At 42.0% G+C, this 24607-nt stretch overlaps 1 protein-coding gene across 3 annotated transcripts; it reads right to left on the bottom strand.

The window, feature by feature from the left end:
• Positions 1 to 4973: 4973 nt before the first annotated feature.
• Positions 4974 to 20824, bottom strand: LOC133446657 (E3 ubiquitin/ISG15 ligase TRIM25-like). 3 transcript variants are annotated; one of them, XM_061724689.1, is made up of 12 exons: positions 20687 to 20824; positions 19823 to 20433; positions 16534 to 16629; positions 16196 to 16429; positions 14764 to 14932; positions 14636 to 14668; positions 14516 to 14554; positions 14301 to 14360; positions 14140 to 14211; positions 9902 to 10032; positions 6293 to 6353; positions 4974 to 6210 (listed from the first exon to the last, which is right to left on the bottom strand). In XM_061724689.1, exons 2-12 carry the CDS (start codon positions 20420 to 20422, stop codon positions 5681 to 5683), a joined length of 2025 nt encoding a protein of 674 aa, XP_061580673.1. In that variant the 5' UTR covers positions 20423 to 20433; positions 20687 to 20824; the 3' UTR covers positions 4974 to 5680. The 3 variants fall into 3 exon arrangements, with proteins under 3 accessions (XP_061580673.1, XP_061580674.1, XP_061580675.1); XM_061724690.1 differs by lacking the exon at positions 14516 to 14554; XM_061724691.1 differs by lacking the exons at positions 14301 to 14360; positions 14516 to 14554; positions 14636 to 14668.
• Positions 20825 to 24607: the final 3783 nt, after the last annotated feature.

The following is a 24607-nucleotide window of genomic DNA, read 5'->3' as shown; positions in this document are numbered from 1 at the left end:
GAGAAGAGCAAACTACCAGACGACAGTGGCAACGAAAGACCAGAACTAGAAGCTACCAAAGATAAAGAAACGGGAGAAGACGATGCCAGTAAAATAAAAACAGAAGGCAGTGATGGTGGGTTTGAAAATCCAGAAGGACTGAACACTAAAAAAGAAGAAACTGGAGCGAAAGTTCAGTATAACCGATCTAGAATAAGAGAGGAGGCTGAAAGCAGTCATTTCTTTGCATACCTCGCCTCCACAGCTGTATTGGTGGCAGTGCTTTACGTCACTTATCACAACAAACGCAAGATAATTGCCTTTGTTTTGGAGGGCAAGAGATCCAGATCCACACGTCGACCTAAATCCGCTGAATACCAGAGGCTGGAACAAATGTAATCTGAAGCGGTGGAACGATCTCAAGCCCCTTCCTGGAACAGCTGAAAACACTATTGCTTCAAGAGAGACAAAAATGGACAAAGTCACAAAGGAACTTCTCTGTTAATGACATTGTTATTATTCTGGACCCATCTGCTCCACGTAGTTCATGGCTGATGGGCAAAGTGACAACCTTCCCAGATAGAAGAGGAGCAGTCCGATCGGTTCAACTCAAAACCAAGACTGGATTTCTGGAAAGACCTGTCACAAAGCTCTGCATGCTAATGAAAGCATGTAGTTAAGGACTGATAAGAATAAGGTCCCAGGATTGGCCAACGAAGAAAGAAGAGCCAACGAAGAAAGAAGATTTTGCCCACATACACTCTTTTTGGCTCCTTTTGATCATTTATGTTATTAGTATGTAATTGTAAGTGCACACCAATACAATTATGGGGCCGGTGTGTAGGAGCCATTTCCTAGTTTAATTGTATGTGTATGTGTTTAGTTTATTTTTCCTACTAGAGGGTGTAGGTTTCACTCTGCTATTTACGTCAGTCACAGGTAATTGGTTGCCGCACCTGCACAGGTGTTATAGGTTGGTGATTGTCAGCAGTCGGGGCAGAGTGGTGGAGGGAGCACACGTTTTTAACGTAGCGTATGCCAACCGTTGTGTTCAACATTATTTGGTAATATAAGCGTTTTCTAAATCATCATTTTTGTGCAATAAATGGGAACGTCACCCAAAGGAGAACTGCTCTGGAAAGTGGATTTGTTGGACTAAAGAAGGCTATGAGTGAAAGACATTCCTAACCACCGCAGGTGTGACTAATCAAACTTTCTTTTGTTTGTGACATAGTCACCACAACTATATATTGAAATAAAAGACAAACAGGGTTTTTTATAAAGTGCAAACTATAAAAGTATCACAGTATTTAAAATCAGGCAAAAAAAGGTGCCAAAAAGAGGAGCAAGGACTGAGGCATGCGTCAAAAAATCAGAAAACAAGATACAGGACTGTCTCAGAAAATTAGAATATTGTGATTAAGTTCTTTATTTTCTGTAATGCGATTTAAAAAAAACAAAAATGTCATACATTCTGGATTCATTACAAATCAACTGAAATATTGCAAGCCTTTTATTATTTTAATATTGCTGATTATGGCTTACAGTTTAAGATTAAGATTCCCAGAATATTCTAATTTTTTTAGATAGAATATTTGAGTCTTCTTAAACTGTAAACCATGATCAGCAATATTAAAATAATAAAAGGCTTGCAATATTTCAGTGGATTTGTAATGAATCCAGAATGTATGACATTTTTGTTTTTGTAATTGTATTACAGAAAATCACAATATTCTAATTTTCTGAGACAGTCCTGTATATCGTCACAAATCTTTTTAGCCATTTTGTTGGAGTCTATTTTTCTTAGGGATAAGAAGAATAATTTAAAAGCATTTAAAAACCACTCCTCACTGGTCCATGTTTCTTATCGATTCTGACAGAGACAACCTGTTTATTTATTTACTTACAATGAAAACATGTCACTGCTTACTTTACGACCCAGACAGGTGAGTTTTACTGCATGCAATTTATAACTAGTACTTTGCATTTCACACATGTGCAAAATACTGTCAAGTTACGTAATATTTAAAGGAAACAGTAACAGCCTCTAAAGTTCACTTCAGAAATGGGAAAATTATGTTAACTCCTAGGGTCTGTAGCTGATTTAGGAAAACGTTACAAGCCAGACTTCTGGACTGATGAGTACGGTAAACTGTTTTTCTTGTTTAAGTCTTTAGTTTTGGTTTGGCGTGAGATCGACTGTTCTGCAGATCTGGGTTTATCCCATCTTGCAGAGCTGCTCCTCACAGCTCTTTTGGTCCCAGGTTTCCCCTGAACATCTGCTGGTACTTCTATCATCTCTTCACACATCTACACATTACGGATTTTCAAAAACGACAAGACAAATGCAAGGACACATAAACTTTATTGAGAACAGCCACCGGCTGACATTAAAACATCACATAAAAGGTTGGTTTTATGATTAGTAATTATGTGAGCAAGAAAGTACTTTTACCATTTAATAACATTTGCAATGTAAACAAGAAATTGCAGTTAAGCACAGAACTATTTTGTGAGCTTCTGAACTCTCTGCTGCAGCTTTTAAGTATCTTATACTCAAAAACAACAACCCAGTAGCCAAGAGAAATCAACATGCATTTCATACAGAAAAACATCCATATTTGATGTGGTATGAGCTTGTAATGGAAAGTGCACAAGTGACAAGTTGAAGGGATTTTGTTTGGATGCAGCTGCTACTTTGACTATCAGTGAAAGTGAGCAGTTACCACACAGAGGCCCCGCTTTAATGCCTGATGCTGCTCCGTCGATAAACGGTAACCAAAGTTACCAGACGTATGCATCAGCGGCACATCTTACGTTTTAATCGCACCAAACCCTTTGACTCTACACGTGGTCACATTCCCTTCACCTGACAAAAAGCCACCAGAGCACCGCAATGGCTTGTTTGTACAATGGAAGAACCTGCCATAGAAAAATACATCATCATTTTATTTCTATGGGCCATACAGGCACAACGGCTCGGGGCCAAATATGACTTTGGACCACTGCCGCATCTCTTCCCCATCAAACTTCACCAATGAAAACAAAACACCTTGAAAGTATAATCAAGAGTCTAAAGTCGTGAAAAAGAGTCTAAGAGACTTCTTTCCCCACCAACCAAAACCGCCCAAAGCGAGGAGATTGCACTGCAGGCTGAGTAGTACAAACAAAATATCCACTTTCCCTCCAACTCACGTTGCACAACAGTTGCTGTGCAACCAATCATGAAGACTGGAAAAGCAAATGCACACTACATTTATCACAAACATAGACAAACATCATGTCATTTTCCAATTCTACTTTAGAGTAAAATTATCCGGATAAAAATGTTTTGTTTTTTTTGTATCACGCAGCCTGAGCCATTTTAAAGCCACACCTAAAAATACAGTTTTTAAATGAAGGCTTCATACCCAAAACACTTTTGTGACTTGTGCCAAGAGACAAAGCCACTTGTTTAGGAGTTCTGCAGAGCCAGATGAACAACCTGGACGCTGCACAGGACATGCATGTCCCCGCTAAGCTGCACAGGACATGCATGTCCCCACTCAGCTGCACAGGACATGCATGTCCCCACTAAGCTGCACAGGACATGCATGTCCCCACTAAGCTGCACAGGACATGCATGTCCCCACTCAGCTGCACAGGACATGCATGTCCCCACTCAGCTGCACAGGACATGCATGTCCCCACTAAGCTGCACAGGACATGCATGTCCCCACTCAGCTGCACAGGACATGCATGTCCCCACTCAGCTGCACAGGACATGCATGTCCCCGCTAAGCTGCACAGGACACGCATGTCCCCACTCAGCTGCACAGGACACGCATGTCCCCACTAAGCTGCACAGGACATGCATGTCCCCGCTAAGCTGCACAGGACATGCATGTCCCCGCTAAGCTGCACAGGACATGCATGTCCCCACTCAGCTGCACAGGACATGCATGTCCCCACTCAGCTGCACAGGACATGCATGTCCCCACTCAGCTGCACAGGACATGCATGTCCCCGCTAAGCTGCACAGGACACGCATGTCCCCACTCAGCTGCACAGGACACGCATGTCCCCACTAAGCTGCACAGGACATGCATGTCCCCGCTAAGCTGCACAGGACATTCATGTCCCCACTCAGCTGCACAGGACACGCATGTCCCCACTAAGCTGCACAGGACATGCATGTCCCCACTCAGCTCGTACTAAACGCTTAAACATGAAGTTCGAACGTGGCCTCAGCTTTTTTTTTCTCCCAGTTTCCCCACAAACAGCGCAGCATCCCAGTTACCATGACAACACAACCACGCCGCTCTCGGCAGCTGACAGCGTAAAACTGAGGCTGAGAGTGAATGATGTGCTGGAGATTTAAGTGCCTTTGTTATGAAACTAAAAGGGACGTTGGGGAGTTGAGGCTGAGATGGTTTTCACACGTTTTACAAACGAAAATCTAGGTCAAAAAGTGGAACCCGATTACCTACGTGATAAACCCATATCAAGAACGAAGAAAAATCAGGTTTGCTGCTTTCACTGCTGAAAAGCAGGAAGCGAGGTTCAACTCCCGCTGCCGTATGGGCCATCTTACATCCTGATTAGATGAAAGATGGTTCCCTCAGCTCTTTCTGCACATGAGAAGTAGCTTTAAAATCAAGTGTCTAAATGCTTCTCATAAAGTGGCTGAAAGAAATCTGAGAGGAAACAGCAGGTGTGATGGGTGTGGATTGTGGCTGTGGTTTGAGAAGGACAGCCGGCTCCTCTGTGGAGTCTCAGCTGATGCTTCACACCTGACCCAGCTACAAACACATCATATCTCACCACACCCCGACATCCATTCATTCTGCCCCAGCTTCATACGTCTCAGACTGAGCAGACATTCTCTTGGCGTAAAGACCTAAGAACATCCCACTGTTACGGACCAACAGGGAGTGAGGACACCGTACAGGTTAAAAAAAATAACCGCGACAATGAGCTCTCACTCAGGATACCAGCCGATTGTGGCATCACCTCAGTTTCCTCCCACATGCAAAGAAACACAAAAAAGACCCGAAAAAGAATTATTTAGAGATATACTGAATGTGTAATATGTATGTATGTATATAAATGTATGTAATCTTAATGTAATCTTGTTTTATATGAAACAGAGACAGCTGTTTGCAGCTTTGCAGGTGTCAATCACGTCTTTCAGAAAGAGCTGCTAAATTAGTCCAAAGGTGGCAAAGCAATCCTAAATAAGATTAAATCATTTGAGTGAAACAGTAATTACTACCTTGCTGTGTGTTATTACACAGCTTCTGCAGCAGATGGGACCAAGGGCCGTCTTTGAAATTGGCTGTCAAGTATAAAATTAAACCAAATAAAAAGAAACATGCACAACGCTTTACAGTGGGGTTAGTCTGTGTTTGACTTGTTTTTTTACAACTTTCAACTGAAACAGTGCTAGCTGACGGTGAAAACCCCTTCAAATTTGACATTTACATTTTATCTTTTGAACTGTTTTTCAGACACAGACACAATATTGTTTTGTTTTCTTTTTTAAATTGCTCTCCACTGGTCTGTGTGGATTAAATGGCCTCTTACTCTGGACTGCGAACGTGTATGATTTCAATTTTGTTACGTCAAACGTTCAAGCAATATTACCAAAATGATCAACAAGGGACAAAAAGACTGACTTCATGTGCATGCATGTTTGCATGGCTAATTATGCGAGCGCAGGCTACTGCAGCTTGCACAGAGAAACGTAGGAGCCACTGGAGAAAATCCAGAAGGCCGGATAGACGGCCTCGACGAAGGAGAAGGGGAAGGAGTAGAAGGGATATGCCCTGTCTGCCACGTTGAAGAACGTAACCTTCCCCTCCTCACAGTCCAGCAGGACGCCTACGCGCTTCGGATCAGGGTTATTCAGCACCGTCTCAGTGCTGTTGTGCCAGGCGGACAGCTTCACATTGAACCACTCGACGCACCAGGACAGAGCGTTGCGGCCCAGTCGGCTGGACGGGCCTTTGCGGTCGATGCTGTTGTAGGCCAAGCCGATCCCCATGAAGTTGTTGCTGCTCATTCGGACCTCCCAGTAATGGCGTCCCCTGGAGAAGCCCTTGGAGCCCAGCACTTGGGAGCACACGGAAAAGCGCTGGTGGCAGTCGGCGTAGTTCGTGTGCTCGTCTGACACGGAGGCCTTGGTGAAGTCCTCGGTTAGCGCGATGCGTTTGTGGGCTGTTCTCGGATCAAAGGTGAGCACCGTGCCAACTGGAAGAGCAGAAGGAAGATCTATCAAATACCGCCAACGTTTGCCGCTACAGAACAATCCAAACACAGCTGCTCCACTTACACTTCATAAGCTCACTTCTTTTCTCAGCAGAACTTATGTCTTTGGTCATTTCTGAAGTCTCCTATAATGGAAGAAAAATAAAAATTAGTCATCAAACCAGTATGCATTTACATCTTCAAAAGTAGTAGTAGTATGCTAAATTATGGGTTAAGGATCTTGCACGTCATTTGGCACTGGAGAGAATTCGTTACTCCACAAGAGGGTGTGCCCAGACATTCTATGATATCTGGCAACCTTTCTTAACCTATATAGGAAAAATGGACGCCACTGAGATTGCAGGTGTGTGACACTGACCCTTATACAGAGGTGGACAGTACTCGAGTACTGGAGTACTCGACCCCAGTACTTGAGTAAGAGTACAAATACTACTGGTCAAAACTCTGTTACAAGTAAAAGTAGCTCAGTCAAAATATTACTCGAGTAAGAGTAGAAAAGTACTTGCTTTTAAGGGTACTTAAGTATCCAAAAAGTAAATGCTTTTAAATTTACTTTAAGTAAAAGTAAGAGTAAGAGTAAATTTCTTATTTTCCACATCAGTAAATTACTATATTTTTTCTAAATTAATTTAAGGATCTTTTAACTCTTGTTTCTGAGAATTTGATGTTGAGTTGTTGAAAGCAGAGAGGTAGTTCTGCTTCGGCAGACACAATAAACATTTGAAAATAAATGTCTGTGGTTTGTCTGTGCCCTCGTTTTTTACTCGGTCGAACTCAAACATTGAGTTAAGATACGGCCAAGGATTTTGTGAAAGTCCCTGCTCCGAGTCCGGCTCATTATCAGACTCAGACGACTCAGCGGATTGTCTTTCTTCTCCTGACGCAGGCGTAGCCATTGTTGCAGCTATGTCTTGACTTGTTGCAGCTCTGTCTTGACTTGTTGCAGCTCTGTCTTGACTTGTTGCAGCTCTGTCTTGACTTGTTGCGGCTCTGTCTTGACTTGTTGCGGCTCTGTCTTGACAAACGCAGGCTACTTTGGCGGTATCGTTTTGAGGAGGCTTGACGTATTTCTGCTTTACGTACATCCCAGTGGAGAGCGTGCACTGTGATAGGTCTCCTCCTTTGACAAAAACAGCTTGTGTCCAATAGGATTTTAGGGAAGAAGAAAACAGAGCAGACCTGAAAGTAACGAGTACTTTTCAGCCTTCCTAGAAATTTACTCGAGTAAAAGTAAAAATATTTGTCTTGGAAATGTATTCAAGTAAGAGTAATAAGTACCAAAGAAATGTAATACTCAAGTAAAGTACAAATCCTCTGGATATGTACTTAAGTACAGTACTCAAGTAAATTTACTCCGTTACTGTCCACCACTGCCCTTATATTGTAAAATGTACTTATTTGTTATCTGTAATGTTTATTTTTATTTTTATATCTTTGTATGTTTTTTTTTGTTGTTGTTTTTTTTAACTTTATTGTCTATTTTTATTTTATCTCTGAATGGTACAATAATGTAGTTGTAGGGATGGGGCTCCGTTGGAGCAAGACATGTGTGAGTTATAAGTGTTTTATCATATTTACTATGTTAATTCTAATTCTCTTGTATGTAATTATTCTGTTAAACTTGAAAAAACAATAAAAATACCTTGAATAAAAAAAAAAAAAAAAGTAGCAGTATGCTACAACAGTAATATCACTCAACATGAAAATGTACGTGATGGGACATGGCCGTGTTCAGCAGCTTACTCCACCATCGTTAGTGTTTAGTATGTTTTTAGAACAAGGATACGGTTCCAACCGCTCCAAGGCCATGGGCCACACTTAGAGCGATGCTAGACCTGGATGAGGATGATCAATGAAGGAGCCACATATCCTTGATTCAACTGTCCAGGGGGGTCGGGATAGAGTCGCTGCTGCTCCACATAAGCCAGCTCAAGTGGTTGGAGTATCTGGTGAGGATCATCTCTTGGGCATGTTCACACTAGGGATGGGCGGTATGGACTAAAAAAATGTATCACGATCATTTCTGGCATTTATCCCGATAACGATAAAAATGACGATAAAAAAAATACCAATTCAACTCCACCTTTTTAACTATGAATCTATCACCACATTCAGTCTTTGGAGCCCCCAAAACACTGCTCTAAAAGAATACTAAATGATACTTTCTTTCTCCTTCCTTCCTCCTTCCTTCTTCTTTCTTTCAGGCTCATATCTTTCTTTCCTTCTCATTTCTTTCTCCTTCTGCTCTAAAAGAATACTAAATGCTACTAAACTACACTAATTAAATGGAATTGATAAAAAACCAATTAAATGAGTCCACCTGTACTGCAAAACTGGAATGACTCCTCGGTCTCAGATCCGCCTTCTCTTTCTTTCTTTCTTTCTTTCTTTCTTTCTTTCTTTCTTTCTTTCTTTCTTTCTCTTTCTTTCTTTCTTTCTTTCTTTCTTTCTTTCTTTCTTTCTTTCTTTCTTTCTTTCTTTTCTTTCTTTCTTTCTTTCTTTCTTTCTTTCTTTCTTTCTTTCTTTCTTTCTTTCTTTCTTTCTTTCTTTCTTTCTTTCTTTTCTTTCTTTCTTTCTTTTCTTTCTTTCTTTCTTTCTCTTTCTTTCTTTCTTTCTTTCTTTCTTTCTGTCTCTCTCTCTTCCTTCCTTCCTTCCTTCCTTCCTTCCTTCCTTCCTTCCTTCCTTCCTTCCTTCCTTCCTTCCTTCCTTCACGTACGTTGTGCGTGGATTTAACGCAGAACCATAAATCAGTTTTACACAAAAAACATCATCAACGGGAATTTATCGTTTTTACCACGAGACGACAAATTCTTACCGTGGGGAATTTTTTTTGACGGTTTATGGTGAACGGTAAAATATCACCCATTCCTAGTTCACACCCAGAAAAGGCCCCAAGACAGACCCAAGGACATCCGTGATAGATGAAGTCTCTTGGCTGGTCTGAGGAAACCTGTCCCCCCAGAGGAGCTGGCCAGCTAGACGGAGGTCTGACCAGCAGCCCCCACCTCGGCTCTAGCTACTGACTACGTGAATGTCATTTTTACTCTAGCTCACCAACAAATGTCATCATCACTTTTACTTCTTATGGAAACATTCAAGTTGCTACCCTCTTTCCTCTGGATCTGACCGGGATGCAGATGTTCTTTTCCCCCCCTTTAATCTTGCTGTCTGCAAGATAATCATCTTTTTTTTTAAATGCCATACAATAATATTTGGGATTACCTATAATATAAAATAAATAGATTCATGAAGTTAAAGATTTACAAGACCCTAGTGAGAGCAGCCGTTCTGGCTTGGAGACAGAGGCAGAACCGGTAGAAGGTAAAAGCTGAAGATGTTCAGATCTTCTTTTAGGAGTGACTAAAATGGATGAGATTAAAAACGAGAGCATCGGGGGAACAACCAGGGCCGGATGTCTTGGAGGCAAAGTAAGAGGATAGGTCGAAAAGGAGGGACAGCGAGTACATTGGTGGAAGGATGCTGGAGAAAGAGCTGTTAGGAAGAAGAAAAAAGCCAAAGAGGAGATTCCTGGATGCAGAGAAAGAGGACGAGCACCCGGTTGGTGCGACAGAAGGAGATCCAGAGGAAGTGGCAGCGTTGGAAACGAGTGATCCGGTGTGCTGACCCTTGAAGAAAAGAGCCAAGAGAAGAAGATTGAAATGTGGCTTCTACCTGTCGTTTCTTTGCCTTCAGTCTTTGGAGGACGTCCTCTGGGTTTGTCTTTGTCACCAAACTCAAGGAGGGACTCCATGGACTTGGCCAGACTCTTATTCCCCAAACTGTCTTCAGGGGCCTTTTTGGTTTCTACAGAAACATTTTTCATATTAACTTTTGCATGAGCATTTAAAGTCAGCAAATACTTACATTTTTTAAGTACACACTAAATATGACGTAAAAAAAAAAAGTCCACAAACCAGAGAGTGATGTCATGGTTGCAAGTAACTTAAAAGTGTTTTTCTTTTCTTTTCAGTCCATGAAGAGTATTCACAGCTGATCACCAAAGAGACCGATCAAGGTCAGGGTTGAACAGCGTACCAGAGGAGTCTGATGGAGGCTGCCATTGGGCAGAGACCCGGAGATGAAGCTAAGCAGAGGCAGCAGCACCGGCTGCTGTTGGGGATAAAGGGAGGACGGGCCCCGGGGACCAACCAGAACCGCTGGCTCCTCTGACCAGGCCACGCTCCGACTTGAGCTGGACACTTCCAGATCCTACCTTTACCTGGATCTAGGGTCGCCAACCGTGCATTGAAAAACAGAATCTTCCCGTATGTATAAACTAAAGTCTGCGTCCCGTATTGAGCTGAAAAGAGACGCACTTTGTCCCGTATTACTGTGTGAGTCTGAAAATAGTCCTAAAATGCCAATGGAAAATGGCTTTGAGCTGTTGAGTTCATAAGTTATTTTTTTCTGTTTTACTACAACTGTAGCTACAGTCATGGCCTTTGAGACACAAATATGTTTACAAGTTTAATACAGACTTTCTGTTTCCACTTTTGTTATTGCTATAAAAATGTGCACTATTACAGAATGGATGTTCTGCTTTCTTTCTAATGTTTTATATTCATTTATACAATTTTAAGTTAAGCAGGACAGGTTTCTGTTTAAGAAAGATACTTGTTTTATTCAGTTCATTTTGTTATTTTGTTTTTAAAGTGAATTGCTGGATAATAATTTGTTCATGGCATTCAAAAATATGCATCTACTTCAATTCAGGTTTGAGTCAAATAGTTAAAAAATCGTTTCACTGACAAAAAAAGGTGCTAAAAAAATTCACCACGCCAGGAAGGGTGAAGGAAATCAGGTTGGCCGGCCCTGCTGATGAGGTGTCCCTTATTTATTTTTCAGGGAGTTGTCAACCTTGTTCCATAGCTGTTCCATCATGGATGAGTTAACTAGGTTGTGGTGACTGAGGTCAGGTGGGCATGCAACAATAAAGTTTTTTGATTAACTGGGGCGGATTGGCTTCTGCCTAACTGACATCGTCCAGAGACATTACAAACAGGCTTATAACTGACAACAGAAAAACTGCGTGCACCATCACAGGCGGTTGTCCAATTCTTTTTATACACGGTCAATTGACCCTTTGTGAAGCCGCGCCCCCCGTTGCTAGGTCAGACAAAACTGTCATCTCCCATCCACTTCCATTGTAAAAACTGGATTTTAATCCACTTTATTTCTTATTATTGGATCAAAGAAAATCAACAGCAATTAGATATAAATAAAAAGGAACACTTCAGGTGCCGTGTAGTGAAGGTGCCGTGTAGTGAGTAAAAAACTGAGGTTTTTGGCGAAAACAAGATATTTTGGTTGGTTTAGCTGATAGCACGGTGGAAAGGTTGTCTGGCCGGCCACATTTATCCAAAGCAGACATTTTTCGTAATGTACTGTCGGTTTTGGCATGAAATGTATTCCTGTGATTCTCTCTGGGTAGCGAGTAGGGATGGGCGGTATGGACTAAAAAATGTATCACGATAATTTCTGGCATTTATCCCGATAACCATAAAAATGACGATAAAAAAAATACCAATTCAATTCCATCTTTTTAACTATGAATCTATTTCGCTCTCAGATCTGCCATGTTTGTTACACAAAAACCTCATCAACGGGAATTTGTCTGTCTGTCTGTCTGTCTGTCTGTCTGTCTGTCTGTCTTTCTTTCTTTTTCTTTCCTTCTTTTCTCCCTTCCTTCCTCCTTTCCTTGTTTTCTCCCTTCCTTCTCCCCTTTCTTTCCTTCCTTCCTTCCTTCCTTCCTTCCTTCCTTCCTTCCTTCCTTCCTTCCTTCCTTCCTTCCTTCCTTCCTTCCTTCCTTCCTTCCTTCCTTCCTTCTTTCTTTTTCTTTCCTTCTTTTCTCCCTTCCTTCCTCCTTTCCTTGTTTTCTCCCTTCCTTCTCCCCTTTCTTTCCTTCCTTCCTTCCTTCCTTCCTTCCTTCCTTCCTTCCTTCCTTCCTTCCTTCCTTCCTTCCTTCTTTCTTTTTCTTTCCTTCTTTTCTCCCTTCCTTCCTCCTTTCCTTGTTTTCTCCCTTCCTTCTCCCCTTTCTTTCCTTCCTTCCTTCCTTCCTTCCTTCCTTCCTTCCTTCCTTCCTTCCTTCCTTCCTTCCTTCCTTCCTTCCTTCTTTCTTTTTCTTTCCTTCTTTTCTCCCTTCCTTCCTCCTTTCCTTGTTTTCTCCCTTCCTTCTCCCCTTTCTTTCCTTCCTTCCTTCCTTCCTTCCTTCCTTCCTTCCTTCCTTCCTTCCTTCCTTCCTTCCTTCTTTCTTTTTCTTTCCTTCTTTTCTCCCTTCCTTCCTCCTTTCCTTGTTTTCTCCCTTCCTTCTCCCCTTTCCTTCCTTCCTTCCTTCCTTCCTTCCTTCCTTCCTTCTTTTTTCCCCTTCCTTCCTTCTTCCCTTCCTCTTTTCTCCCTTCCTTCCTTCTTTCCTTCTTTCCTTGTTTTCTCCCTTCCTCACTCACTCACTCACTCACTCACTCACTCACTCACTCACTCACTCACTCACTCACTCACTCACTCACTCACTCACTCACTCACTCACTCACTCACTCACTCACTCACTCACTCACTCACTCCCTCACTCCCTCACTCCCTCCCTCCCTCCCTCCCTCCCTCCCTCCCTCCCTCCCTTCCTTCCTTCCTTCCTTCCTTCCTTCCTTCCTTCTTTTTTCCCCTTCCTTCCTTCTTTCCTCCTGCTCTCTCCTTCCTTCTTCCCTTCCTCTTTTCTCCCTTCCTTCCTTCTTTCCTTGTTTTCTCCCTTCCTTCCTTCCTTCCTTCCTTCCTTCCTTCCTTCCTTCCTTCCTTCTTTCTTTTTCTTTCCTTCTTTTCTCCCTTCCTTCCTCCTTTCCTTGTTTTCTCCCTTCCTTCTCCCCTTTCCTTCCTTCCTTCCTTCCTTCCTTCCTTCCTTCCTTCCTTCCTTCCTTCCTTCCTTCCTTCCTTCTTCCCTTCCTCTTTTCTCCCTTCCTTCCTTCTTTCCTTCTTTCCTTGTTTTCTCCCTTCCTTCCTCACTCACTCACTCACTCACTCACTCACTCACTCACTCACTCACTCACTCACTCACTCACTCACTCACTCACTCACTCACTCACTCACTCACTCACTCACTCACTCACTCACTCACTCACTCACTCACTCACTCACTCACTCACTCACTCACTCCTCCCTCCCTCCCTCCCTCCTTCCTTCCTTCCTTCCTTCCTTCCTTCCTTCCTTCCTTCTTTTTTCCCCTTCCTTCCTTCTTTCCTCCTGCTCTCTCCTTCCTTCTTCCCTTCCTCTTTTCTCCCTTCCTTCCTTCTTTCCTTGTTTTCTCCCTTCCTTCCTTCCTTCCTTCCTTCCTTCCTTCCTTACTTCCTCCCTTCCTTCCATAAATCAGTTTTACACAAAAACATCATCAATGGGAATTTATTGTTTTTACCGCGACATGACAAATTCTTATCGTGAGGAATTTTTTTGACGGTATATCGTGAACGGTAAAATATCACCCATTCCTAGTAGCGAGTTTCAATTTTACCAGTGCCCCGAGTACACCGCTGTACCATTTTAAAATAAATAAATAAAACGCTTTGGCGGTGTAGCCTGCTGGCGAGCCGACTTTGTTTTGGAAGTACGGATCGGATTTCTGCCAGTTTGGGGATAAAAATACTCTGCACCCTCACTACACTGTGTGCAGTGTGTTCCCAAGTGTTCCTTTTACTAATACGAAGTTTAAAAAAATAATCCAGTGATTTAAATTTCGATACAAGGAAAGTAAAAACTTTGCTTTTTCCATTGATGTGAACGAGAGAGATGGCGGTTTTGTCCAACCAGATATTCTGCCCGGATGTAGCAACGCAGAATCATTTTTCTGATTGGTCAGTCAGGGACCAATCAGAATGCTGACAAAGGTTCAATTCTTTTTTTCTATACAACAAAATAAAGACATGTTCTTACTCTGAGGTTTCTTCTTTTGGACTGCCTTCTGGGCAGGACCGGGACTGTGGGACCTGGGTAATTTGATAGGGGCTGCAAAGAAAAGAGAATGTATTATATTCTAGACACAAGTCTTCTCACTTATTGAATGAAAAAAAAAGTATATCATATAAATATCCCACCTTGCTCATTTATTTTTGGGATTAAAGGTATAAAATGTGGGTTAAAACCTGCCATTTGACCTGAAAACATGAGAGTGTCATACACATGATCTTTTATCCACACCACTTTACAGTAAATAGATGCATTTATATCCCACCACAAGAAATCAGATCACCAATTTGAGGATTTGCTTTGATTGGATTTTTGCTTCCACCACTACCCATAAACAACTCACCAGGTGCAAAAGTGGGATTGTAAGTGGGAGTGTAAGTGGCTGTAATAAAATTGGACACATTAACTTAACTATACTTCCTCAGCAGATTTTTAAAGAGGAATTCCTGCATAAACAACTCACCGGGATTGTAAGTGGGAGTGTAAGTGGGCGTGGCTGTAATAAAATTGGACACATTAACTTAACTCTAATTCCTCAGCAGAGTTTTAATGTGTAACTTCTGCTATTTAGAAAAGCCTGGGGATATTTACGTGGTTTGTGCAGGGGCAGTCTGGCCTCGACCGGCTGCTCAAAGTACTCTGCCAGCGTCTTCTTCAGCTCAGCAGCAAAGGCCTCTGTTGCCAACACTTTCTTGGAGTCCAGACTGACCCGAGGACAGTAGGGTTCAAAGGTTGCAGCTTGGGGAACGTTGAACGACGTCTGCAAGAATAGACACATGCCTTTCAGGGCTGGGGATCAATTCAAATGTAGAGAATCGATTTGATTCCGATTGTTAAGATTCAGAATCGATTATCAAGATTTGATTCGATTTGATTCGATTCCGATATTGATTTGGGTTAGTGTTATTAAAACTGTTTTTTGAGCCGTTGCATGAATTATTTGACTATGTAGTTATGCAACATATTAATACTAGTATTATATTGAGATTCAACAGCAAGTATTGGCAGCTAATGATGCTGTAAGGACCAATCACCTCCCAGAATGCTGATAGAACTGCTTTCAGAAACATCGTGTGGCAGGATTGACGTATGAAATCAGTTTTACTTTTTAACACATTCCGTTTTCATTTTTCCATTTAACCCCAAAACAGTATATAAAGTAATGAAATATAGACAATTTATGCAATTACAACTGAAAACTTTAATGTTTTCAGTTATAATTGCATAAATTGTCTATATTTCATACCTTTAAAGATATTAAAAGGCAAAAACATTGTGTACAACAAAACATTCCTTCCTTTTTTGGGCATAAACAAAAAATACCAAAAGTTGTAATGTTATGATGAGAAAAAAAAAAAAATCAAAAAAAAAAAATCGATCTTTAGATATACAAATCGATTTTTACGAATTCATATGAGAATCGATTTAGAATCGGAAAGTCGACACAGGCCTAATGGCTTTATTCAGGAACATCACAATAATATAAAATGGTAAATTTCAGTGTTCGTCATCCCATATAGCAAACACACACTCCTGGCTGAACCGTAGCAGGAGCTCAGTCTGAAAGTTAGTCAGAGTGAGTATGGTGGTACTGGACAACAGCAGGAGTGCCGTTCGTCATCATATCTGTTCATGTTTATGGACAGAAGCCAGCGGAGATCTTTAACAAGAAATTGAGTTGTCTGCTAAAGCTACTGAGGTAAAAACTCAGGATCTCCAAATCTGAAAATCTGGTCCTCAGTACGAAGAGGCTGGATCGTAAACTCTGGGTTGGGGATGGGGGGCTGCTCCAAGCGGAGTAGTTACAGCATCTAGTTCAAAAGCAGAGGGTGGACAGAGTGGGAGACTGAAATCCTGAAAGCTTTGGCAGCTTTCAGGTGTATTTGTGCACAGAATAGGAATGTTTCCATTCAGCCACAAAGACTGAAGTCAGTTCAGGAAGGATCGCTATGTTTCCCAGACTCTCTCTCTCTCTGCCCTGGATGTGTTACCTCAGCTGTGCAGACAGGAGCGGTGGTCTCACCTGCAGGAAGGCTGCGGTCTGGGAACAACTCAGCAGATTGCGGATATCGTCTTTAGCTTTGGTCATGTTGGTAATGTTCTCCGTGAACTTCTTGATGAGACCTCTGAGTTTGGTGTCGCCGGTCACCACCTCTCGGTCCACTGCAGTCAGAGCATCATGCTCCTCTCTGGCCAACATGTCCCTCATCTGCTGATACTCGGCTGCCAGAGCTTTCTTCCTGATGGCGGCAGAAGACTGGGGGCAAAGATTGTCATGTGAACTCCAACTGAAGGCAAAAGTTGATCTATTTATTTACATTTTGTTTCTTTGAACAGTTTTGTCCTGTAACTCAGGATTACCTTCAGCTTGTCCTGCACGTCGGTCATTTGAGAAATAATGTTGGTATTCTTGGCTATCTTTCCATCCAGCATACCCATCTTGGATTTCAGGTCAGTCTGCAAAAAGAAAAATTTAAGTCACTTCAGACGCAGGTGGAAACAAGCGCGAGGCTTGCAGTCGTCCTGCAGGCGTCCTGCAGGCGTCCTGCAGGCGTCCTGCAGGCGTCCTGCAGTCGTCCTGCAGGCGTCCTGCAGGCGTCCTGCAGGACGCCTGCAGGCGGCCCGGGTTACAGTCCCGGGCCTGTGGGCCTGACCCCCCTTAACTTTCCTGTATACATTCAATAGCAGCCATTGGTGGCAAAATAATATATTTTTAAAGAATTTTGAGAACTAAAAAGTACCGAAGCGTATTGCATTCACTTGAGAAAAAAAAATCTGCTCTGTTTTTCTGAATTAACGAGATAATGATCTCAGAATTCAGAGAAAGATTTTAATGGAAAAAAAAAAAAAAAAAAAAAATCGCTTTCCATCTGAACAACCACAAAGTCCTGAGGTGCCTGCGCAAAGTCGACAAACTAATAACAATACCATCTATATAACATAAAGGCAAGAGTATCTCCCAATGTTTCAAACCAAAAGTAAAATAAAACTGGATTAAACTGGACAGGGACATGTTTGCTTCCATGAGATCCAGCTCTCAAGTGAATGACAGCTTCTTGAAAGTTGTGAGGTATCTCATTAATTCAGAAAAAGAGAGCAGAATTATTATTTTTTTAATTAAAACTTTTCTTGGAATTCTGAGATAATTAACTTTTTAATTCAGAAAAACAGAGCAGATTTTTTTTTTCTCAACTGAATGCAATACACTACCGTAGAAAACTGTCCATTTATTTTATATTAATCCCTCAGGAGTGACTCTGCCTACACTGTCCAGCAGAGGCATGATGGGAGAAGAGACGTCACCTCTGCATGTATCCACTAAATGATGCAGCGTGTCACACCCTGTCCTATGACGGCTCCTGACAGCTCTGAGGGTGGAACACTTTCTTGCATGACTTGAAGTTATGAATCATGCAACCAGCTAAAATATCAACATGACAACTTTGATGTTTTACTGACTGTGAAACCTGTGGTGCTCAGCCAGTTGTGTAAAATGATGTTGTCATCTGTAGAAAGAAGTGGCAGAGCTACACCCTGCATCCCAGCGCCTCTTACTGTACAGCTAATGGAGGCCCACTCAATTTTGGAGACTCTCCCTAGTGGTCAGTCGAGGAGCTGCTACTATTGTCTGTGGCCAGAAACGTGTCGAAGTCGACAGGAATCACTAGGAAAATCACCTTTGTTCTCAATAGATCCTGCCTGTTAACTTTGTATTACAGTCTAGTTTATCCATATCTCTGGTATTGTAATGTTGTCTGGGCCAGCACCTGTCGCACATATCTCCACAAACTTTATTTACTTCAAAAAAGATTTGTTAGAACAATCACGAGGTCAGATTTCCAGGCCCCATCTGTTCCCCTTCTTTCTAAACTCAAGATTATAAATATTTTTGATATCAATAAAATGCAAATCTCTATTTTTATTTACAAAATCTGTATTTAAGCCAGTCACTACCACTCCACTTCCAACAATACTTTTGTATAAAATTAAATCCAACTAGATTAGCATCTCATCTCCATCCACCCCGATCTTGCACCATTAGAGGGCAATGTAATATTAAATAGAGGAGTCGCCCGGGGGAATAACATCTCTAACCTAGTACCTAGCACTCCGTCCCTCCTTGTTTTCAAAAAAAGATTAAAAAACAAACTCATAGCTGAGATGTAAAGAGCTGCTGACCCAGTACCATCAACGTCTGCTGTAGCTTGTGTGTCTCTACATGTACATGTACACTGTATATACTATATATCTAGATACTCTTTGTTTTCGTTTATGCTACATTCTGCTCCTTTTATCATATTTTTTTGTTATTTTATGATGACTATTTTAACTATTATTTAATCATCTTGTGTTTTTTTTCTAAAGTATGTTTTGTTTTACTGTCTGAAGTGTATCATAGAGGGGAGGCCACTCGATAAGCCCTCAGGTTTCTGACCTCTCCAGCACAATTTCTTTTATGTTGTTGTTTTGTTTTTTTAATTTTCTCTAAATGCATTCCATTGTATTTTTTTCTTTTCTTCTTTCAAAAATGTGCAAGTAAATAAATCAAATCAAATTCTTGGTTCATTGTTGGTTTCAGCCCAAAAGTTACAAAAAAAAATGGATTGGTGAACTGCTTCTTTAAAGGGGACCTATTATGGCATCTAATACCTATTTTAAACAGGCCTTGAATGTCTTAAAAACAAGCTTTTGATTGTTTTTGCTAAATAAATTAGAAATTCAGCCTCTGAGCCATGTCTTTATTATCCCATTCTCTAACCTCATTATCTATGCAGGATTCTGAGTGGGCGGGGCTATGATAATGAGGCTCTGTGCTGATTGGCTGCCTGAATGACGCGATACACCGCTACGAAAAAATGGCGGAAGCTCCGGCCGGCGGAGTTAGTTGTGGGCGTGATTTCACAAATCGGAGGCCAACTGATGTGAATCGCTCCCGTCGTTACGTAACGACAGGAGCAGAATCTGAACGGCTCGTAGATCCACATCACACTGGACAGATCATCCGGGCGGCTGTATTATTTTACCGTTCACGATAAACCGTCCAAAAAATTCCCCACGGTAAGAAATTGTCATCTCGCGGTAAAAACAATAAATTGAGGAAATGAGCCTGAAAGAAAGAAAGAAATGGGCCTGAAAGAAAGAAAGAAAGAAAGAAAGAAAGAAAGAAAGAAAGAAAGAAAGAAATGAGCCCGAAAGAAAGAAAGAAATGAGCCTGAAAGAAAGAAAGAAAGAAATGAGCCCGAAAGAAAGAAAGAAATGAGCCCGAAAGAAAGAAAGAAAGAAAGAAAGAAAGAAAGAAAGAAAGAAAGAAAGAAAGAAAGAAAGAAAGAAAGAAAGAAAGAAAGAAAGAAAGAAAGAAAGAAAGAAAGAAAGAAAGATTCCCGTTGATGACACTTTTTGTATTGGTATTTTTTTTATCGTCATTTTTATCGTTATTGGGATAAATGCCAGAAATTATCGTGATACATTTTATAGTCCATACCGCCCATCCCTAACAGATACTGCAGAATTTGGTTGCTTTCCTCCTTCTCTGAGTTGGCAGGCTGAGGGGAGACCACTTTATATATGTTAAAGCAAGAGAAAACCTGTTTCTCATAATAGGTCCCCTTTAACTAAACCTAAACTTTAAACTTTCAGCTTGTACTCTTACTTCTTTGGTGGCCCTGTGGGCCTCCGGGGAGGTGAAGGAGCATCCTTTGTGGACCTGCTGGAGGCATTGGCTGCAGATCATGCGGTCGTGCTGGGTGCAGAAGTGCTCCATCAGCTTGTGGTGGTCGGAGCAGATGCGCTCCATCAGGTCCCCGATGGGCGGGCTCAGCTGGTGGACCCGGAAGATGGGGTTGTCCCGGTGCGGCCGCAGGTGCTGCTCGCAGAAAGAGGCCATGCAGGTGAGGCAGGTCTGCGCCGCCTCCGCCTCCATGCAGTTGTCGCAGCGGATCACATCCTTCTCCCGGGGCTGGGTCTCCTCCACAAGCGGACCGGCGGCGGGGCTCTTGTTGGACCTCAGGTTAAAGGTCTGGACCACGGTGCTGAGGACCGTGTTTTTCTTCAGCTCCGGCTTGGTGGCGAACACGGTCCTGCACTGGGGACAGGTGTAGGAATCCTTCCAGGTGGCCAGCAGGCAGTCCTGGCAGAAGTTGTGTCCGCAGGGGATGGTGACCGGACAGTCGAAGGTACTGAGACAGATGCTGCAGGTCAGCTCATCCTCCAGACTCATCAGGGAGAAGTCACATTCCCCTCCGTCAGCCATCGCGAGATTTCCTGCGAGGGGAGAGGGAGAAACGAAACTTAACTCACCAGCTGGAAACGAAAGTGATCAGCCAGATTACATATTCCATTTATTTCTAAACAGAAAATACATTTCAATCTGCACACACTTATCACCGTAGAGAAGTTAGAACTAAATGGAGACTGACTTTAAATAGAGGCTTTAACTAATCTGAAAAGAGAAGCTGTCAAAACACAACCGAAGTGCGAAATAACGACTATAAATTGAGGTTAAGTACCACGATACCTTCAGTCCTTGAAAGAAAAGTAGATGCAAGAAACTTGGGTCTAAATTATCAGCGGGTTTTTCCTCCCAGTGTGCCGTTGTGGAGCTTGAATCCGGGATAAAGGTGGAGTATGAACCGAGCTGAATCCTGACTGCGCGCAGGCTGGAAGTGCGGCTGCTGCTGCTCAGTGCGTCTTTAAAGCCTGATTTATGGTCCCGCGTTAAATCGACGCAGAGCTTACGCCGTAGGCTACGGCGTAAGGTGTGCGTCGCCGCGTCCCCTATGCCGTAGGCTCTGCGTTGTGTAACGCGGACCATAAATCAGCCTAAATAAACACAGAACATGCACTTGCTGTGTAATACCAGGATGTGAGGTGGGGGGACTTCAGAATAAAACACATTCAAATGCTATTTAAAAGCCGATTTGAATATATTTTTAAAATACATTTTAAAGCAAACTAATTGTAATTGAGAATTATGAATGCACCTGTTTCTGGGTGTAAATCACCCCTAATCAGAAAGAGCAGTAACATAGAATCATAGAAAAGGTTGTTGTTTTTAAAAATTGACATAATAAAATCCCTGATAAAACGAATCATAGTTTTACACAAATACAACACCAAAGGAACAATAATATATGGCATTATTCACCTTGCATTCATTTATTTAATAAAAATGATGCCAAAAAGGAAACAATCGTATGGGCAATACCTCATGAGTCAGGAACTGGTAGATCCACCTTTAGCAGACCTAAAAGACCTGTTTCAGGATGGGTGTTTTTCAGTCTCTCACATTGTTGTATGTGTATAAGCCCAACTTCTAAGGTTTCTCAGGCTGTTCCCACAAGTTTACACTGCAACAATAAAGACCAACACAGACTGAGATGGAATAATGTCATTTTGGTGACCCCCTAAAAGTAGGAAATATAGTCAGATTGGATTGAAGTAGTATTTGGAGATTATATGGCTTTAAATGAAATCAACAAACTGTTATGTTGGGTTCCAGTCAAGTCTCTTGTGGCATCTTTTGCATGTCAGGTCACCTGACTATACATTACATAACCACCAAAAAAGAAAGAAGAAAAGTGGATTTATTATTTGTTATGTTAATAGACCAAAGTGTTCTGGTAAAAGAAAACTGTGAAGGCATCCAAAAATGAAAAAAAAAGTATAGCTCCTGTACTGTACTAATAGAACATAGTTTAACTCAGGGATGGATGGATGGATGGATGGATGGATGGATGGATGGATGGATGGATGGATGGATGGATGGATGGATGGATGGATGGATGGATGGATGGATGGATGGATGGATGGATGGATGGATGGATGGATGGATGGAGGGAGGGAGGGAGGGAGGGATGGATGGATGGACTTCAGCTTGTTTCAAATGTGTGTTTCAAACTAATAGTTAATAAGTCAATGCTGGTCTGTATTTGACACACATTGGCCGGGTTTCCCAGATCAGTTAAGTAGTTCTTAACAGCGAAAGACTTCTTTCAAACCTTCTTAAGGAGCCTGTGAAAGAAAATCGCGTTTCCCAGAGTTGCTCTTAGCTTAAGTATCTCTTTCATTAAGAAGGAAATGAAAGATGCTGCTGACCCAGTCTTTCCAACCATCTTAGTGAACAAAGACTCACAGATCCAGCCGCGTCAGGCAAATCAATATCACACCAAGCAATGAGATATTAAAACAATGCACCCCGCACAAATTTTGATCTATTTTATACTTTAGATTTATATTGTTTAGCATTTATTGGTGACAGCAAAGGGGGAAAAAAAAGAAAAATAAGGAATAACAAGTGTGTTCCTGTATATGCTTTATGCGCACAAATAAAACGATCATCATGAATATCATTTATTTGATAATTTGGCTGCTATACAGCATGTTCTCGCTGCAAATCAACCGCGTCACCGTGCGCGAAGCAGAACTGTTTATATGAACGCATTCGTGCGTCAGCACTTCAGTCCCCTGGACGTGCTGTCGGACCGGGCTGTCAGGCAGCCGGGACACCGATCCTCCTGCGCCGCGCCCGAGCGCATCTATGTGATGACAGGGAAGCAGCAGCTGATCAACGGGATCCTTTGATGAATCGTTCATTACAGTCTCAAATATAATCAATGGTGTCGGTTTATATTAAAGAATCTTTTTGCCCAGAAGAAAAAAGAGCGAAGACAACGACCCATAACTATTTTCTTCTCTTGAAAAAACCCAGGGATGCAGCATCATTCAGAAGAGGAGGAATACGTGCGAGGCGGGGATGATCTCTGCAATCTGAAGCCCTCTATAATTGTAAAAAGAATTTAACTTATCACGGGTTCTTTTTGGAACATAACCCCTGCGAAAAACCAGGGTTTGCTGTAATTCCACGTTGCGATTTGCGAAACTCGCCTTCTCTTGGCTCATGTTTTTGAACGCACACACACGCCCACCCCGTTTACTCCCGGTCTCCGTGTGTGGGGAAAAAAAGCCTCACTGTAGCCAGAAATAACGGAGTAACGCACCGTTTGGATGAAAAAGGGTCATTGAATTATATTTATCATCTTAATTTTTTATTATAACGCACAGGCAGCAGTGAATTAGTGCGTTAGGCAGCAGTGCTGCGTGTGAAAATGCGCTGATAGTGATCGGTGATCGATTTGCCTGGCATCGATTCATTTGGTTTCAGAACCGGACAGCTGCTCCAAAGAGTGTCTAAAAGAGCGAAACTAAAGGACGGTGTTAAGAAGTCATCTGGGAAACACCCGTATCTTAGGATTCTCTCTTAGTTCAAACCTTCTTTGAACCTCTCTTAAATCCTTAAGAGAGGTTGGATCTGGGAAACCCGGCCATTGTCATTAATGAAATAATTTATTCAACTGACTGAAAAGAGAAACAGAACTCTGTCACTTTAAAAATAGTTTGTAGCATCAATGTTTATCATACAACATCATGTGAAATGAATTCTGTCCTAAAACCAGCAGCTCCAGTCTGTGCACATTTCTTTGGTGGTTCCCTCCCCTCCAGATCTGCAGTTTCAACATGGAACCAACTTGTGCAGCGCTGTAAGAGCTTCAGTTTCTGTTCCCTGCACAAGGTGATTGCAGTGGAAGGTGCAGCTGATAGTGATACTCATAGGTAAGTCTCAGCAGAGAGAGATGGAGGTGAGACGACAACAACTCCAGCAGGAGATCCAGACAGAGAGAAAGATGTGAAGCTGCTTCAGCAGGACGTGGAGGCCATCGATCAGTCTGCTGATAAAACAGTGGAGGACAGTGAGAGGATCTTCACTGAGCTGATCTCTCTCATCCAGAAAAGAAGCTCTGCTGTGAAGCAGCAGATCAGATCCCAGCAGGAAACTGAAGTGAGGAGAGTCAGAGAGCTGGAGGAGAAGCTGCAGCAGGAGATCACCGAGCTGAAGAGGAGAGACGCTGAGATGAAGCAGCTCGCAGACACCGGGGAGCACACAGCCACAGCTGCCCCCCTGGAGAAACTGGTGTTTTCAGAAGTCAGCCAAGATTATTTGCTGCAAATCAGCTACAGAAGTTTCTTTGTTTTATCAATTTTTTACTTTGAAAACTGTTTTCCTAAAATTTATTTTTTTCAATTAAAATCTATAAGTTGTGAGTTCTTCAAACTCAAGTAAATGTGTGATTTTTATTGTAACCTTGCTTACAAAATATACAACTTTTAACCAAACAGTAACAGCGATTGATCGAGGGGAATTATGATATTTTCAGTCATTTACCTGCTAACAATTGTGTTTTTTGATTTGCATTCTCTCCTGTGTCTGTTCAGTCCTGAGAAAATCAATATTCACAGAGAGTAATAACAAAAGAATTGAAATAAATAAGAAAAGTGAACACTTGTCTCTACTGTAAAATATTGTTCAGTGTTTGTGTCTGTACATTTATAAATGTTTGACTCAGTGTTTATCACCTTTACAGTTCACCACACTGAGACC

Source organism: Cololabis saira, chromosome 1, assembly GCF_033807715.1.
Source record: "Cololabis saira isolate AMF1-May2022 chromosome 1, fColSai1.1, whole genome shotgun sequence".
Classification (NCBI taxonomy): domain Eukaryota; kingdom Metazoa; phylum Chordata; class Actinopteri; order Beloniformes; family Belonidae; genus Cololabis; species Cololabis saira.
The sequence above is the reverse complement of the archived record's forward strand: the minus strand, read 5'-3'. Positions and strand labels throughout refer to the sequence as shown.

Coding starts and splice junctions, on each gene's coding strand:
- LOC133446657 (XM_061724689.1), bottom strand. CDS start 20,422: ATGGCTGACGGAGGGGAATGTGACTTCTCCCTGATGAGTCTGGAGGAT. Junction 14,555..14,635: donor CACTCCCACTTACAATCCCG/GTGAGTTGTTTA, acceptor ATTTTATTACAG/CCACTTACACTCCCACTTAC. Junction 10,033..14,139: donor CCAAAAGAAGAAACCTCAGA/GTAAGAACATGT, acceptor ATGTTTCTGTAG/AAACCAAAAAGGCCCCTGAA.